The following is a 17,069-nucleotide window of genomic DNA, read 5'->3' on the forward strand; positions in this document are numbered from 1 at the left end:
TTCCCAACCATGGAGTATTTTAATTCTCCCTCTTTTACAGAACAAAAAAAGGAGGTTATTAATATCTAGGATGTCTTTTGCAAGAGTGTCATGGCCAAGACGGCAAGATTAGCGACAACACACTTAACATACGGGCAAAAACATAAGAACGAAATTAGTTTACATAATATTAAACTTGAAATGAGAATGTACAAGGAAAGTCACAACATATCACAATTCAGAAAGATTGAAATGATCCCTCAAAACATACACATCTTAAAGTATCTTCCTCTAAATCACATGAAAATGCTTTGAATTTGTTCTTTGAAATCAGCTTTTTCAATTCCAAGTGATTCTTATGCTGATTTCAAGCAAAGGCCGCAGCCTGAAGATTTTAGTTGGTATAAATACTGAGTATAAAACTCACTTGAATGAAAAATGTTGATGCAAACATTATGGAGGATTCAGACTGTGAATAACTTTGAAGTAAGAACACACCAATAACTACAGTGTCGACCAGCTGGAGTACAACAAGTAATGATGAGTAAGAGATTTAGAGTCAGTGATAACCTCAAAACTGTGTCTAGTGCATGTAAGCATGTAAAAAACATCAATATAATCCTGCATAGACAAAAAAGAGGTAACTAAAAGCCTCTTTTTCGCCTTGAATGAAAGACAGGTCTTGATTCCGACATAAAACCCTGATTTCATTTCAGTTCTTTCTTAGACTAGTCGCTGGATATAAGGTGTAAAATATAAAGTGCATACGCACTCAATGACAGAGCTTTGACAAGTGGTAACACGTTAAATATAAAAGTAGTAACAGACTGAATATAAAAGCACTCACAGACTGAATGTACATTGACTGAGAACAAAGTTGCTATGGTAGCACTTTGTAATAGTAGTTAATGGTAAATGTTTTATTTGAAAAATGGCAAAAGATTTCAGATCGACAAAAAATTAAAGACAAACATTCAATCAAAGTCATGTAGAAGCATCTCAAAACTACTGATAAACAGGGAAACATGAGAACGGCTCATAAGATGTGGAATTTTCCATTTGATATAAAGGTGTCAGAAATACAGAGTCGTATTATATCTAAAAAAAAAAAAGGTGCTTAACGAGATTTTAAAGAAAATCTTTGGAAGTGATGAAAGTTTAAAGATCAAAAAGTACTTTAGGCTTGTTATCATAGATTATTGTCCCTTATGTCTCTTACATGATCATCAAACACTACTGGGTTAAATCAGCATGTACCAGCTGTCATAACCTAAATGTATATGTGTGTAATAATTGTTTACTGTTTCATTCCGACTCGAATTAACACAGTAGTGTTACATGAGTCTAGAAACAGTGAGCACAATAACCACATAATCATGTTTTTATGGTGTTATTGTTTCTTCATAAAGACGTTAACGGAGTGGAAACCATTGGTCTTTATGGCACTGCTTAAAAATGGTGCTCCCAGTCTGGTAAATAGCTATTATCTTCACAAAACCATGTGACGGCCACATCTGCAGCCATTACCAGGTCCTCCTATGGAGTCCTCCTAAACCCTGTTTATCCTGCGGCTAACCGCTCTCTTAGTCACAATCTATAAATGCAGCAGAAAAACACCTGCACGCTACAAGTGATGTAACCAGAAGTTTTGTGTAACTTGACTGAATCAGCAGTTTGCAACTAATTTAACTGTTTCAAAGTGAGATCTTTGGTTCCTTATCAGTTAGTTGCCACAACCCTTAAAGAACACGAGTTCCACTTAACAAAATATATTATTAGCTTTGTTTTCTGCCCTCTGAGGAAGGTGACATGTCGTCATTGGAAATTACGTTGCGGCCCTCTAAATGATCATTATGGTCTTTGTACTGCGGCAATTACCGTATTTGTGATCATTCCTGTTGACACACGAATGGTGCTTAACATGTTAAATCACTGTGAATGAAACTAGTTGAAGTGAAGTGTTTGTGTGGACAAGAAGTAACCTGCTGAAAAATCGTACAACATCTCCATATTTTCTCCAGCAAATACTCCCCATATCCACAGAAATTTGTCAATTCAAAGAACAGCACACGCAGCATAAAACCGTTACGCCTCAATATGTGGCGTAGATTACAAACCTGTGCTCAAGCAATTTTCAAACAGGTTTTCTTTACAGTTCACTTGAAACCATGACCACTATGTGTGGACTGTCATGAAGTTGCAGAATTTTCATAGTGGCCATGCAGGTTTTGGTGGTAGTTAGAGGAATGCAGACAGGCCTGGTGATGGCAGAGAGATATACTGGGATCAGGGACTGGACCAATGTCACTTCACTCTTTAGGAGACCAACTTGTGCCGATAATTTCAAATCAGCATGATAAAGGAGTTCCTGGTTGACAGTCAGCGGAAGGTTAAAGCACAACTTTCTCTGTGGGATTTCTGACCAGTGGTGAAAGTCTGCCTGCTCATTACTGCCTCACTATCACTGTCTTACCTGTCGGCTGTTCACACATCCTCCCTCTCCACTCATTCATTCTCAACCCCGCCGCAGGTCTCCTCCCTCTTGCCGGGGTCATATATAATGGTGATGCCACAGGGATTTCACTTCTCCTCAGGGACATTTTATAGGTGCTTGTTTCCAATTTTGAGGGTTATGACTGAGAAGTTGAAGAAGCTGAGGAGGGCCACTTTTATTATTTGAGGGTAAGACAAACAAACTTTTTCGTCACTTTTTTTTGTTGCTGTTGTTGATGTTAAATTGTTTTTACTTCTAAAAAAAAACACTAACTTGTTGGTTTAAAAAGAGACAATTCCTGTCTGTTGGTACAGACTCCACTGTAATTATTTATTTTTCAGTTATTTGACTTCCTTGCTTTGTTTTATGCTTTAAAATGAATCTAACTCTTTATGTCACTCTTCCAGTCAAACATCAGGTGTCAATGTCTCCGTCTATGGCCCGATCTGCTCCAAGCGAGCTCAACCATTGGTGGAACCAGCTGAGGTTTCGCCTCCAAAATAAAAAAGGATGGAACGAGATGTTGGATGAGACATTCCTGATCTGCACAAAAAAGTAAAAAAGATTTTCAAACAAGGAATTGGACCTAAAGTGATGTCATAGGCAAGCCTAATGTTTTTGTTTACAGTGGAAATGATGTTTAGTCTTTGTCCTTCTGTCCCTTAGCATAAATGACATTCCTCTCTTCTATGCGGCTAAAAACAACAGTGTCGGTTGCATCAAGAAACTGCTAAGCTGCGCGTCCACCAACATCTTTGAGAGAGGTGAGCCTGAGCTATGAATTCGAGCCTTGTTGTGTTTGTCGTGACAGTGCTGTAATCCGTGTGGTTGTATTCTTCTCGCTCAGGAGCCCTCGGAGAGACGGCTCTTCACGTCGCTGTGATGAACGACAACCTGGATGCTGCTGTGGCTCTAATGGACGGAGCTCCTGAACTCATCAACGAGCCCATGACCTCTGAGCTTTTCCAAGGTGCTCATGCATGAACATACACAAACTCTCACACACACACAGTAGATGCAGACGCAAACACAAATTGTAAAGTGTTGCTCTTATCGTTTTGTATGTTAAAGTTGTCTCCTCTTCGGTCCGCAGCTAAAAAAAATGCAGAGAAACTAAACATACACATGATTTGTAGACAGAATCTAATGTGAAGGCAGAGTATTTGAACTAATCCTCTGATAAAGCCCTGAATATCAAACCTTTACACAAAGCAGCTTTTATTGGTTCAGAAAAATCTAACCAATCAATACCCAGCTGACACATCCCAAAGTGACCTCTTCACAGCCTCCTCCTCTCCCATAGAAGAGTTGTAAACAACAAAACCTGATGCAAAGTTACTGTTTCAACTGCTGGGGTTACAGGGTGGGTTACAACTCAGCATGATAACAAGGCTATTGATATGCAGATTGGCAGGGAGATTCTGTTTAGCTTCAAGCTTCACTTTCACTAAAGGTAAAACTGGGGAAATCACACGCAGACTCGCAGTAGCTCACAGAGTCACATCTGCCCTGCCAGTTAGCTCACCTTATAACTTAGGTTGTAATTTTATTAGGAAATTCTCCAGCTTCATCACTTCACACCTCCACGTCAATGTATTATAAGAGTTTAAATTAGTATAAAAGATAGAAAATAAAGATACAATCTCAGTCCCTCATGTGGTGGTTGTGATCTCAGGGACTGTGCCGTGTTTGCTCAAATTGTGCTCGATCATCATTCAAGCACCAAATATAAATGTCAGGTTAAATCTGACGTGGTGTCCTGACTACAAATCTGCTAATTCACAGCAGACCAAAGTACTCAGTCTGTCTCTGCCTCAGGTGTTACTCCTCTCCACATCGCCGTGGTGAATCAGAACATCAATCTGGTTTATCATCTGATTAGTCGTGGTGGTGATGCCGCTACACCTCGAGTCACTGGTCTGTATTTCAGGAAGAGGATTGGAGGACTTCTGTACTGTGGTGAGTCAGCATGATCTTACAACAAAATGTAAGCAGCAGTCAGATATTGATGACAAAGTTGCTGCTAAGAATGTATATGCAAAACACAAAAAAAAGAAAAGGAATTTGTAAGAATCAGATGTATTATTGATCCACAGGTGAGCACATCCTGGCTTTTGCTGCGTGTGCTGGAAATGAGGACATTATCAACATGGTGATCGACGCGGGGGCCAGTACCAGGGTCCAGGATTATCGAGGTGTGAAAAACCGACACTTTAGTTAGAGAGGACACAGGGTTATTTCATATAATAAGACAAAGCAGGCAACTGACCATGATGGACTGCTCTAAGGTCAGCTCTAAATTATTCGGGCTTGAAGCTGAAGTGTAACATCAACTAGAACAGTTCCTCCATTAACTGTAGCAAACTTACCTTCTGAGGTTGTTTTTTTCAGAAAAAAATGAAAAATTATGTTAAATCTTTGCATTGGAGAAGCTAAATTTGCAAGCACTTTTGTCCGTTGTCCGTTCAGCTCTTTTAAACACTACGTAGATTTAACAAGTAATACTTTCAGCTGTGGAGTGCAGCTGATTTCTGGACGTCCACAACTGAAATTGTCAGAAGGTGCCAGACATCAGGACAACTAAAACATAACATTTCAGAAAAGACAGCAACACAAGAAACGCACCAACAAAGCAGAGAACACTAGGTTTCAGGAAACGCAATAACCAAACATATTTAGTGGAGTTGTCTAATGTAGTTGCTTTTTCTCTTTATTGTTGTGTTCTGAAATGCTGTGTTTCAGTGTTGTTATTTTTTTAAGAAACGTTGTGTTGTGTTTTTTTTGTTGTGTTTCCTGTTTCAGTGCTGTGACTTGTGATCTTGTAGTGTGCGGTGTGTGGTTGGAACTTCTGCTTTCTTGTCGTGTTTGCCTAATTTGGCCACCTGTAGGAGTCCAAAAGAAGCCCAGCAAAAGAAATCTGTGGTTAATATGGCCTTAAACCTCTGAGCATCTGTGCCAGTTATTGATAACTAATGTTCTTTATTTTTCCTCTTGTGGCTCCTGTCTCTTGTGTACGCACATTCTAGGCAACACACTGCTTCATGTTTTGGTTCTGCAGCCCAACAAGACGACTGCGTGCCAGGCCATTGACCTGATTATGGCAAGGGATGTAGAGCTTGACCAGTCAGTGCCACTCGACATGGTGCCCAACTATCGAGGCCTTACACCTTTTAAACTGGCTGCCAAAGAGGGAAACATTGTGGTGGGTATCAAGCATGGGAGGTGCCACATGGTGGAAATGAAAGGTGGAGCAGATTATTTCACTGATCCTATCTTTCATGCTGGGATCCCCTCTGTCTCACTCAGGCATTTCAGCACCTGGTTAATAAAAGGCGTGTCGTCCAGTGGAGTCTGGGCCCTCTGAGCTCTCACCTGTATGACCTGACAGAAATCGACTCCTGGGCCGACAACATGTCAGTAATGGAGCTCATTGTAGGCAGCCCACGGAGAGAGGTAAAAAACTAAATATACATTGTAGTTCAGGGAAATCCCACACCATTTTATTAGAAATACACATTTCAGTCAGAAAATAAACAAAATCTTTTGTACTCCAGGCCAGAGGGATTCTGGAGGTGACTCCTGTAAGACAGCTGGTCAGTCTGAAGTGGGACCTGTATGGAAAACATTATTTTAGGTAGGGATTGATTTCTGTCTGAGGTTAAATATCTGACCTGTACTCATGTCCACTGTGTTCACACTGGGGTTTTCCCTCTCTCCTGCGTTAGGCTCCTGATGGTGTTGTATCTGCTGTACATTGGGACCTTCACACTTTGTTGTGTGTTTCGCCCTCTAAAGGACGCTCCAGAGAACTACACAAAGTCAGACATGGACAAAACCATCAGAGTCCAGAAGGCATTCAATGTGAGTTACAGTCATTAAATAGAGAACAAATAAGTAAAATAGATCATAACAATATCATTGCATTTCACTTTCACAAACTAAGCATGTTTATTGCTTTGTTTTTATCACAGTTAATTCATATTTAGGTATCCTATATTTCTGAGTGCAAGACTTTTAAGGAGCATTCTCTTGTACTGGGGGGCTGCAGCTCTTTATTCTAACTTATATTACTTTATCGTAAATGACGTTCTGCAGAGTTTGAACGTTTCTATTACTATGATTTCAGTGATGACCGGATTTTCTACAGGCATTGTTCATAGGGAATACAGTTGTGATGTCCAGCACAATCAGTATTTAGTCCTCTGTTGACTCTAACAAAGATCATATTTGTGAATCTGTCAGTAGAGTACGCTAAATATTTCTGAAGGTCTTTTGCGGTTTAATGGTGCCTTTGATCTGCCTCACAAGCAATCCTACAAGTGGCCTTTTCTTTCCTCCAAATGACTTTTTGCTCTTCACCATTTTTGTTGACTTCCATTCTTATTTATTATGTAAACTGAGAAAACAGCAATTTGAAATTGTCATAATGGGACAAAATTAGCTATAAAGCATTGAAAAATTCCACTAGTCTGGCCTTTCATAACCACAGAATAACCACAATTTTTTTTTAAAAAATCATAAAAGCATATTGATATTTGAGACTTTGTCAAGAAATTTTAAGAACTGTAAAAATCCACCTCATCATCTTCATGTAACCAATAGGCCAATAACGAAATCTTTATTTCCCTTCTGCCTGACTCAGGAGAGTTATGTGACGTATGGCGACAGTCTGCGACTAGCGGGAGAGGTCATCAGTGTCCTGGGAGCGGTTGTCATCCTTGTCCTGGAGGTCAGTGCACAACGCATGCTCTGTATTCATAATCATTGCACGCCAAAGTGTATTGCAAGTAAGAAATCGCCCTGCATTCCCTTTCCAAACAGATCCCTGATATACTGAGAGTAGGAGCAAGGCGCTACTTTGGCCAAACAGCACTGGGAGGACCCTTCCATGTGATCCTGTAAATACAAACTCTTCTCAGCTGTATGATGATAACACAATGTTAGGCCTCTCCGTTTAACCTTGCTGCTGCTGTTTGTGTTGTTTGACCAGCATCAGCTATGCCTCCCTGGTGGTGCTGCTGTGTGTGTTCAGAGCCTGTGAGGTGCAGGGGGAGGCCGAGGTGATGGCAGTGTGCTTAGTTCTCGGCTGGTGCAACGTCATGTTCTTCGCCCGCGGTTTTGAAATGCTCGGCCCGTATGTCATCATGATACAAAAGGTACAGTTAAGCTCCCTGCAGCTTATGGAAGCTCGTATAGTAGTTTGTTTCGCTTTCACACCTGTGGCCGTGTGTTTTCAAGTTGTTGTTTTGGTTTCAGATGGTCACCTGCTTGTGTTTTCAGTCTGAACAGCTTTGTGTCTCATTTCCTCCTAGATTATATTTGGAGACCTGACAAAGTTTATGTGGCTGAGTTTTATTGTTCTCATCGGTTTCTCCACCTGTGAGTATATTCTTGGCTTATTCCAAACTTTGTCTCTCTCACAGAGTGTAAATAAGACTTCAAAATACCAGAATTTAGAACTTTCTGCTCCTTTAGATGCATATTAATTTTTCTTTCACATTCTTTTTAGCCCTGTGGATGGTATACATGACCCAGGACCCAGATTCGCTCCCTGCGTATCGATCCTTCCCCATCACCCTCTTCTCCCAGTTTGAGCTCAGCGTGGGCCTGATTGACCTGCCGGTGGACCACACCGTCACTACGCCCCCCATCGTCCACGTGCTGCACGTCACCTTCTCTGTGGTCTCCTACATTCTCCTGCTCAACCTGCTGATTGCCATGATGAGCGACACACACTGGAGGGTGGCCCAGGAGAGAGATGAGCTTTGGAGGACTCAGGTGACATACACATAGACTGTTGTGCACACATGCATAATGTTCTTGTTGGCACGAATTAAGCACTGCTGTGTCATGTTTACAGCTGTGATATTGTTGTGCAGGTGGTGGCCACAACTCTGATGCTGGAGAGGAGGCTTCCTCGCTGTTTGTGGCCTCGGCTCGGAGTGTGTGGGCTTAGCTACGGCCTGAAGGAGCGTTGGTATCTCAGGTAAGAGAATACTTTGGTGCCAGAAGCAGGAACAGAAGCTTTCAAGGAAAACAGAAGCACTAATATAACCCCTTATATGACAGACATTTACATTGTTGAAGCCGTAATTATATCAGAGGAATGTTTCGTTAAATACCACAGAAAAGACATTGAATGACTAACCTGAACACTACCTGAATAGCCTTTAATGCACACAAGTCAAGCTGTGCTGTGAGAGAAGCACAACTTTTAATATGGCTTATGGTTTGCTCATTTTCTTTACAGGGTTGAGGACAGAAATGACCCCATGATGCAAAAGATGCGACGCTACGTTAAAGTCTTTTCTAAGGAGGATGAAAAAGAAAAGGAGGGACTGGAGAAATCAGACACAATGAAGGGAACCCCGATGCTCAGACCGAAAAATAGAGGTTGTAACAACAGGAGGGCACTAGCCGGTTGGGAAGTGATCCGTCACAGCGCTTTAGGTTTAGAGATGGAGCAGCAGGAGCCGGAGGAGGACCACGACATCAGATATGTTTAGAATGAAATGTCGCCCGATCCTCACGTGCATATTTTGAGGCCTTCAGAGCATATGAAATAGATGTAAAAAGTCGATGCCTTTCATGAACTTGCAAAAAAAGGACTCATCTCTCTCGGTTTTCCTCTGTAGTCAACAGTGCAATTATTCCTGCAGTATTATGCTATAGAAAAGAGTGTTATTTTTATAGCAATATAAAAGATATGTAGCAGTAATGTATGTTCAGCTAGAATAAAGTGAAAGATTCAACTTGTCATGTAGCATGAATACTTTTATATGAGAAAACAGATGACTTCAGACAAAATTACTGGCCTTCATTTCTAAGTTAGCAGGAAATGGAACGATTCAGTATAAAAGAGTATTGTACCATGATTAGAGCTTATAAGTGCTTATAAGCATAAGAATAAACTATTCTAATACAAACTATGCTGTGCATTGCTGTAAGAAACTATAACTCCGATAAAAATCAAACTGAGTGGTTACTTAAATGGTGAATACGCAGCTATCATCTAAAAAGCTTCATTATGTGTCTTTACTGGCTACTACTTATTGGAGTGTGATGTGGAAACTTAAATGATTTGACAGGTTATTGAGGATATGATTGTTGCAGAAAATTGTTCTGTTAGAAAATAGTGGTGCCCATCAGAACTGAAGCTGACAGATGAAGTAGGTGGTAGCTTGACAGTAAGCTCTGTCCCAGTTCTTCTCAGGCTGTTCGTCAGTGTTGAGGAAAGCACAGTCGCCGTTATTTGGATACTCTGCCCAGTAACTGTAAAACATAAGAAAAAGATATGTGTTAAAAGTGTCATCACAGGATGTTAAGATTATTTTCACCAACTCGGGGAGAGAATAAACCCTTGTGTTGTGGCTTTTTTTTTTAGGGGAGGACCCAAATACAAATATGAAGTCGAGCTGTATTTCAAGCTGTTAGTGCCAAAAAAAAAAAACAGCAAAAAAAGGAGGAACAAAATGGGTAGTCATAGAAACATGTTGCGATGTTATGTCTCTAAAATCTGCAGATACATGAACTTTTCTCTGCCAATAAATCAGAATGAAACTTTAGTGCCACTTTTGGTTGATGAGGATCAGGCTTGGTCATGTTGCCACGGCGATTTTAAGAAACATAAAATATAGCAGCATTAGAAACTAGGGCTGTCACTGCACAATTATTTTGAAAAGAATACAAGGCTATCAGACTAACTACTCGTTGTTTTCTTGTTTGTTTTACACAAGGAAGTAAGGAACGGCTAAAAGTTAACAAACAAAAAAACAGTCCGCAAACAATCATGTTTTGACTATCAGTTAAGGTCAAATAGTGACTATCATATATGCATTATCAACACAATATCGATAGTTTATTATTTTAATGTCACATTTATCATCAGTACCAGAACAATGTGACACCCCCTATTAGAAACATAGAGATTCTTAGTATCTGGGTAGCATTCTTAGTGGAAAAATCGTGCAAAACAAGTGCAAAAGAGCACATAAGAGGAAGTAAAAGAGAGTATTTTTACTACAGAAATAAAACAGGAAAAAGGTAAAGAAACCCAAAGAACTTGAAGCCAAATATACTTTCACTGAGTGGACACTTTAACAGGTAGGGAATCGAAAACCGGTTCTTGTTGAGAACCGGTTCCTAGTGTTTTCAATTCCCTGGAATCATTTATCAATTTTGCAAACGATTCCCTTATCAATTCCAGTGGGCGCGAATGACGTCACCACGCAAGTTGCCATAATAGAGACTCTCTGGTGGCGAGTCCAGCGCAGCCAGCAGTCAACAGTAAACATGGCGCCCAAGCGGTACAAACGCTCGAAAGTTTGGTTTCACTTCACTAAAAAAGACAACAACAGGGCAACTTGCAATACTTGAAAAGTGGATATTTCATCAATGGGAGGAAATACTACCAACATGCAGAGACATTTGCGCACACAGCATGCAATAACTAACTATTAATGAATGTCGCGTTTTCGATCCGCTCCGGACTAACGTTGGTGAATCTCACCCCAGCAGCAGCAGCAGCAACGTTAGCATGTCCTGACCTTGTCTAATACTGCAGGTAACTAACTAACAAACACTGCCTATCATGTTAACGCCATCTGCCTCATTGTAAAACCTGCTATTAGTAACGGTTAATGTTAAATGAGTGCCTTCTCATGCATTACATTTACAGGGCTCTCAAGTTTTCAAGTTTGCTTGGAGTGAGATTCGGGCGGGGCAGGGGCCGGGCCGTGTGCGCGGGGGGGGGGGGTTTCTTTCGTTTTTTTTGGGGGGGGGGGGGGGGGGGGGGGGGGGGCTGGTCCCTTGCAGTATCCCATCGCCATAAACTAGCTACTTAAAGAACAAAGAAATTGTTTTATTTATACCAAAATCACAAATCTTCACTTTTACACTAAATTCTGCTATATTTTAAAATAAATTGTTTTAGGTATGCAAAGTCTTAACAAACAAAATTTCTTTATTTGTGTTGTTGTCAGTGTTGTAAGTTGATGCTAATTGACCTGTTTATTGTCCTTTTTTTCCCCAAATGAGAATCGATAAGGGAATCGAAAAAGAACCGAATTGTTAAGCAGAATCAAAAATGGAATTGGAATCTTAAAAATCTTATCAATTCCCGTCCCTATTAACAGGTCAACCTGTACAGTTTAATGCATTTCAGCATTTAGCATTTTTGTTCTTGAGAGCTTGCTGACATTTTTAGAAGTCCCAGCTAACGGTGGAGTTTTATTTGAATTTATCATATTGAGAGTTTCTAATATTTTTTTGTCTTTCCAATTTATGTGAGAGGGAAGCATGTTAGAAAATATCTCTCAATAGGTTAAACATTAAGGTCCCCGAGATTAAGTCAACAAAGGAGAATAAACTGTAATAGATGTGCATCTCAGAGATGTCAGAGAGAGGTTTGCTGATTGAATGTATAGCTTTACAAGTCTATAAATCAATCATTTGTTTATTTCTTAAGAGTCACCTCTCTTGCAGCTTGTTGTTGTTGACCCAGTTCCATGCAACATCGTTCTGTCTCAGTCCAATCCAGTATTTCAAGTTTCCTTTCCTTGTCAGAAAAGTCTAGAAAAAGAGAACACCATTCATATTTACACAAACAAGCTGCAGATTGTAACATTTCAACAAACAAGGACACCGTTACAGAAGGAAGCAGGTGAGCGCCATCAGAATCACCTGAACATTCTGGTTGGTTATAACAGCCAAAGATCCACCACTGGAGGTGCAGTTCTGCTGACTCTCAGCCCATGACAGCCTGAAGGTGGACAGGAAATAACAGGATCGTCCGTATGTCAGCCATCCTTTAGCACACTGCTGGCAGCCGATACCTGCAACCAGACAGAGATCCAGTACAATCAAGGCTACGAAAAGAAAGAATGAAAACAGCCTGCAAATATGGGCTAAATTGCATATGTCAATTTGCAAAATGCTTTTGTGTTTAACCTAACTTAAATTTGTCCATATTCTATCTATCATCTATAAACATGTATTTTTATTTATGCTTCCATGCATGAACACATATCGATCTAATATAGTCTAGGAGAAAATGATAAAGCTAACTGAACTTTGGTTCAGATGATATAAAAACTTCCCCCATGACCTAGCATGAAGTGACTCCCTCAGCTGCCTGATTAAAAAATAATCTGGTTCATTGTGAAAGCAGAACTGTCACTAAAAATATTGTGATTTAAAAAGTATCAGATGTCTTCTTGGTTTCTACTCAGCATTTTTGCATCTTTGTGCTCACGTTTGGAATGGAAGTTTGGGAAGAGGTCCTGGCACTGCTCAGGACTGCATGTTGGAGAAGGAATTTGTCTGTCAGCTGCTGTAGTTTCCTCTTTCTCTGAGCAGACAGGGGATCCAGTTTGGACTAGAAATGAGAGCACAGTGGGAGGAGATATGAAGGAAAGAATAATGCCCAAAGGCTGCAGCTCTGCAGCTGGGCACAGCTTTCATGTATGATCTATTGTTGTTATGAGGAAAAGAACTATAGAAGCATTGTAATCGCAGAATAATAATATATACTCCAAAGTGTTTTAATACATCTCTGACTGTAAAAGTTCTCATAATCAGCTTTAGCGTTGCAAAGAGAATCAAACGAAGAGTGGTTTGTTGTTACAGTGATCCATGGCTGCAGATACTCACGTTTCACACTGAGGGCAATGACGACGAGCAGAAGGACGAGGCAGATTACTGAGAGCAACAAACATGCAGCACGGTACAGGCGTTCATTTCCCTCATTCTGTTTGCCTGAGGATGAAGACATCAAAAAATGTTAGTGAGCACGACACGGACCCCCATCAAGGCTGAGAAAACCGCCTCTTCCTACCTTTCTCTCCATCCAGTTCAACTGATAACTTGGATGCCAACTTTTCACCGTCTTCGTCTTTTTTATCCTCAACATAACTGCGACAGAATTTGATGTACATGGAGAAAAATGTCCTGACGTTTTTGGGGAAGCTTGTTTACACTCCTGCTCCGTCTTCCTGTTCTGCTGACTCACAACTGCCTCCAACAGGGCTGTTTTAAGACCCCACTTTGTCTTATCGCCATAGCAACACCCCAGCCTTCAGTTTTTCCTAAATCATTCATGGGGCACAGTGGATGGCTTGTCTTTGAATGCCAAAAACTTTAATCTCTCCCGCTGTCTCACTCTTTAAGAATTAATGTGTGTGTGTGTAAGAGCGAAAAATAGTCACAGACAGAGACTCCAAAACAACAGATTGGATTTCATTTGAGGGTCATTTCAGATCAGTGTTCGGGTCAGGCAGAAACACACCAGCGCCACTGGTACAGACTTAAGACAGTCTCAATATGAGATTATAGAACAGGATTTCATGCAGAAAGTGGGATCAAAGCAAGGTCTTTCTCAAAGGGCTTTATACAGCAATTCACCTGTCTGCACTTTAGCAATAAAAAGACAACGTTTCTCTTTCTAAATTCGATCCTACCAAGTTACAGAAAACCACCCATGTTTTAGTAAAGTAGCATATATTAGAGTATGTTAGTGAAATTAAAGTACACGCCCTGCTATGACATTCTGCTACGTGTCCATTAGCTTCCTTCTTTCATTTGTCACGACACACAACTGATGTGTGTGAAAGCAAAAACATCAAGAGAAAACCACCAAACAGTCTGACATTGAGCAACATGGTTATGGGAAAAGCAAGTTCAGTCTGCTTGTGCTCTTTATGAAAAAAATACACGTTGAATTTATTTTGTTCTGTTTATTTTCCATTACATCTGTGTCAAAGGCAGTAAATCAAACATTAGGTTTATATTTACAGGCTTTCATTAACCTAATGGAAGTAAAAATGTAATTTTCTGTTTTCCAAAGTGATAAAGACAAGGAGACTTACGGAGTTTCAGAAACTGAAAAGTGTTTCTTATCAGTCGAGCTGAAGGTCATTTCTTTGGTCCTCCCAGCTTTACAGTTGCTGCTGATTAAATTTGTTGATGTTACTTTAGGTGGAATTTTAAAGTGATAATAAAGGGCATAGAGGGTTAGTGGTGAAGTGTGTTGATTACGGCAGCAGAGCTGCATCACACTGCAGTCTTTGAGGGAGCAAAGACTGTACTTGTTACTTCATGCAAACTTGACTAAGCTCAAACACTTCAGAAATATATTCTACTCCTGTTTATAAAATGAATGCTGAAAAACCAAAGTCTCGGCAGCTTTATATAGTTGTAGAAAAACTCTGTATGGGTCTTGTACATCTGGACTACAGGCTGTGTAAAGCAATGGTTGTTAGATGTAGCTAAACGACCGTAGTTGGACGACTTTTCATTACATTGTACTGAGTTAAGGATACTCCTGTAAACTGACAGTATTATTTAACAACTCTAATTTGTATTAATCTGACAATAACACATACTGATTTGTAACACAATACTTTGCTATTGCAAGATATTACATGCTGTAATAACCCAGTTTGTAGTTCAAATGAATTTTTGGAAATCCAGCGTCCGTATATGTATATCTGTATATAAGATGACTCTCTCACACTCACTCAAAGATAGAAAGTCTGTCAGACATGTGGGCATTTGCACATTTTTTTTTATGTTTTTAATGTTCTCTTAAATTGATGTTTAGACAGAGCGAAACACTTCACAGAATCAGAGGGGAGAAGTCAAAACAGCCACATGTAGATTTCAGTGGTCACCTATTTTGGCCTATTTTGCAACCAAACCCGAAACCAGCTCAAACCTCCCACGAAAGCAACAAGCAGCGCTCTGCTTCTCCTGACAAAACCCCCGCAGTGTTGAGCTTTCCAACAATATAGCATGATAATTGAATTTTTTTCACATCAAAAGTTTCCACCTTAATTCATTATATAAAGAAAACAATCATCTGATTACTCATTACTTATTTTCAAACTAAATGTTTTAATGGATTATTTATGTACGGACGGGTGGAGACAAACACCGATGAAACTCAGTCATGAGTAACCAGCATGTAAGCCAGCAGATGCTTAATGATCTGTCTGTCTGACAAAGGGGATTAAAACTTAAAAAACATTGGGAAACATGATGGGGTGCTTAAACAGCATCAAAGATGGGCGCAGCCTTAAAGTTTTTTCCAAAGAAAGACATCTAGACTGAGAAGCATGCCGGCACATGATGCGTCTGGATCTTTCAGCTGGGCATCAAACAGATCATTTAGGATGAGGATCGTGCTGAAACATGTGATCTTTGTGCATTACAGCTGTACATCCAACAGAAGAAACACTACAGTTTAAAAATTTACCTGCTTCTTTAACTCCACCATAAAAAGTTTCTGAGTAGACATCCTCAGATGGACTTTGCAGTTTAGCGTAATGGTCTGCTTCTGCTTCCTCTAAAGACAAAAATACAGATAAACACATGTCATTAAAAGACGTCTGCAATTTACTTCTAAATACTCAATATACTGCATTTTTAGTCAAATGTTTATTTGGGGAGTTAAACTGTTTTGGAAATTTTCTCTTAGTAGTAATTCATAGATTTGAGCAATATTCATATTAAAAACATGCCTAAAATGTCCTTTCACATCAGTCAGATCACATTAAGTTTCTTGCTCACCTTCAGTTTTTATCTCCAGCATCGGTTCGCTTGCGCGCGCTTCACCTTCATCGTTTCTCTCACTCTCCGCTGAGATCTCCTGCATCTCCATGACTCCTCTCCTCCGTTTCTCTAACTTTCGATTCAGCCGGTGAGTCTTTTGTCAACTGACAATGAGGTTATGTAAGCTCTTCTGGATGCAGACCGAAACTCACATGACACCCAGTTGCAGAAAATGATGTGTCAAAATGTCCAGTTTATGTTGAGAGTGTTAAAAAAAAAATTAAAAATATCCCCAAATGTAAGTGTCCAGTGAAAACTGTGACTCATCTAATCAGTAAAGACAGAACACTTCCCCATTAAGATTTTACTTGTTTCCGGTCTAACCCCAAACCACATATATAGAGTACAAATAGCTTCAGGCTTGGCACTTGTTTGTATGCGTATATTACCTAGAAAATAAGCATCTATTAATGCCCTGCAATGTGTCACGACTGAGGTTTTAATATACAAAATATCTTATGTTTGAAATGTTTGAATCTCAGTGCAATAAAAACTGTGAGCAAATAAATAGATAGACAAGTACTTTATTCATCCCAATTTGGGAAATTATTTTGTTGCAGCAGCATACAGTATAAAGATATGCAAACAATTAAAGTAAAAACAAGCAAATAGAATAAAATAAAAATAGTGAATAAATATTAGCTATATACAAATCTACAGTATGAAGAGTTTTTTTTTGTTTGTTTGTTTTTTGTTATTGTTTTTTAGGAGAGACTTCAAGCCTATTGAGCTTGAAGTTCTCTTCCAGCCAGAGGGGAGGTGTTATAGATGGTGATGGCTGCTGGTAGGAAGGATTTCCTGAATCGTTCCTTGTGACAGCGGAGCTGGATGAGCCTGTTGGAAAAGGAGCTCTGCCATCCAACCAGCAGCTGGTGGAGAGGATGGGTGGGGTTATCCATGATGGATAACAGTTTGTTCAGTGTCCTCCTCTCCACCACAGATTCAAATGAGTCCAGTTTGCAGCCGATGACAGAACCAGCCTTCTTAA

At 39.9% G+C, this 17,069-nt stretch overlaps 2 protein-coding genes across 3 annotated transcripts; one reads left to right on the forward strand and one right to left on the reverse strand.

Annotated features, from left to right (window-relative positions):
- The first annotated feature begins 2,533 nt into the window (after window positions 1–2,533).
- trpv6 (transient receptor potential cation channel, subfamily V, member 6) lies at window positions 2,534–9,830 on the forward strand. Its single transcript, XM_075465740.1, has 17 exons — window positions 2,534–2,661; window positions 2,881–3,028; window positions 3,140–3,237; window positions 3,321–3,443; window positions 4,292–4,432; window positions 4,570–4,668; window positions 5,500–5,675; window positions 5,780–5,926; window positions 6,028–6,107; window positions 6,199–6,334; window positions 7,116–7,202; window positions 7,295–7,371; window positions 7,464–7,629; window positions 7,786–7,852; window positions 7,983–8,251; window positions 8,353–8,459; window positions 8,724–9,830. The coding sequence occupies exons 2-17, from the start codon at window positions 2,898–2,900 to the stop codon at window positions 8,977–8,979; spliced, it is 2,160 nt and encodes a 719-aa protein (XP_075321855.1). The 5' UTR covers window positions 2,534–2,661; window positions 2,881–2,897; the 3' UTR covers window positions 8,980–9,830.
- LOC142380158 (early activation antigen CD69) lies at window positions 9,227–16,192 on the reverse strand. 2 transcript variants are annotated; one of them, XM_075465741.1, is made up of 7 exons: window positions 16,040–16,192; window positions 15,726–15,815; window positions 13,124–13,228; window positions 12,726–12,848; window positions 12,155–12,306; window positions 11,946–12,043; window positions 9,227–9,745 (listed from the first exon to the last, which is right to left on the reverse strand). In XM_075465741.1, exons 1-7 carry the CDS (start codon window positions 16,128–16,130, stop codon window positions 9,619–9,621), a joined length of 786 nt encoding a protein of 261 aa, XP_075321856.1. In that variant the 5' UTR covers window positions 16,131–16,192; the 3' UTR covers window positions 9,227–9,618. The 2 variants fall into 2 exon arrangements, with proteins under 2 accessions (XP_075321856.1, XP_075321857.1); XM_075465742.1 differs by lacking the exons at window positions 15,726–15,815; window positions 16,040–16,192 and adding an exon at window positions 13,308–13,498.
- Window positions 16,193–17,069: the final 877 nt, after the last annotated feature.

This window comes from Odontesthes bonariensis, chromosome 5, assembly GCF_027942865.1.
Source record: "Odontesthes bonariensis isolate fOdoBon6 chromosome 5, fOdoBon6.hap1, whole genome shotgun sequence".
NCBI classification, from domain to species: domain Eukaryota; kingdom Metazoa; phylum Chordata; class Actinopteri; order Atheriniformes; family Atherinopsidae; genus Odontesthes; species Odontesthes bonariensis.

Bases quoted from the DNA above. Each gene is read 5' to 3' on its own strand.
- trpv6 (XM_075465740.1), top strand. From the start codon at position 2,898: ATGTCTCCGTCTATGGCCCGATCTGCTCCAAGCGAGCTCAACCATTGG. The intron at 5,927-6,027 runs GTAAAAAACTAA...TTTGTACTCCAG, and splicing joins TAGGCAGCCCACGGAGAGAG to GCCAGAGGGATTCTGGAGGT. The intron at 7,203-7,294 runs GTCAGTGCACAA...CTTTCCAAACAG, and splicing joins TTGTCATCCTTGTCCTGGAG to ATCCCTGATATACTGAGAGT.
- LOC142380158 (XM_075465741.1), bottom strand. From the start codon at position 16,130: ATGGAGATGCAGGAGATCTCAGCGGAGAGTGAGAGAAACGATGAAGGT. The intron at 12,307-12,725 runs GTGAGCACAAAG...GTCTGGTTGCAG, and splicing joins CCCAAACTTCCATTCCAAAC to GTATCGGCTGCCAGCAGTGT. The intron at 9,746-11,945 runs GTGACTCTTAAG...TATGTTTTACAG, and splicing joins AACAACAAGCTGCAAGAGAG to TTACTGGGCAGAGTATCCAA.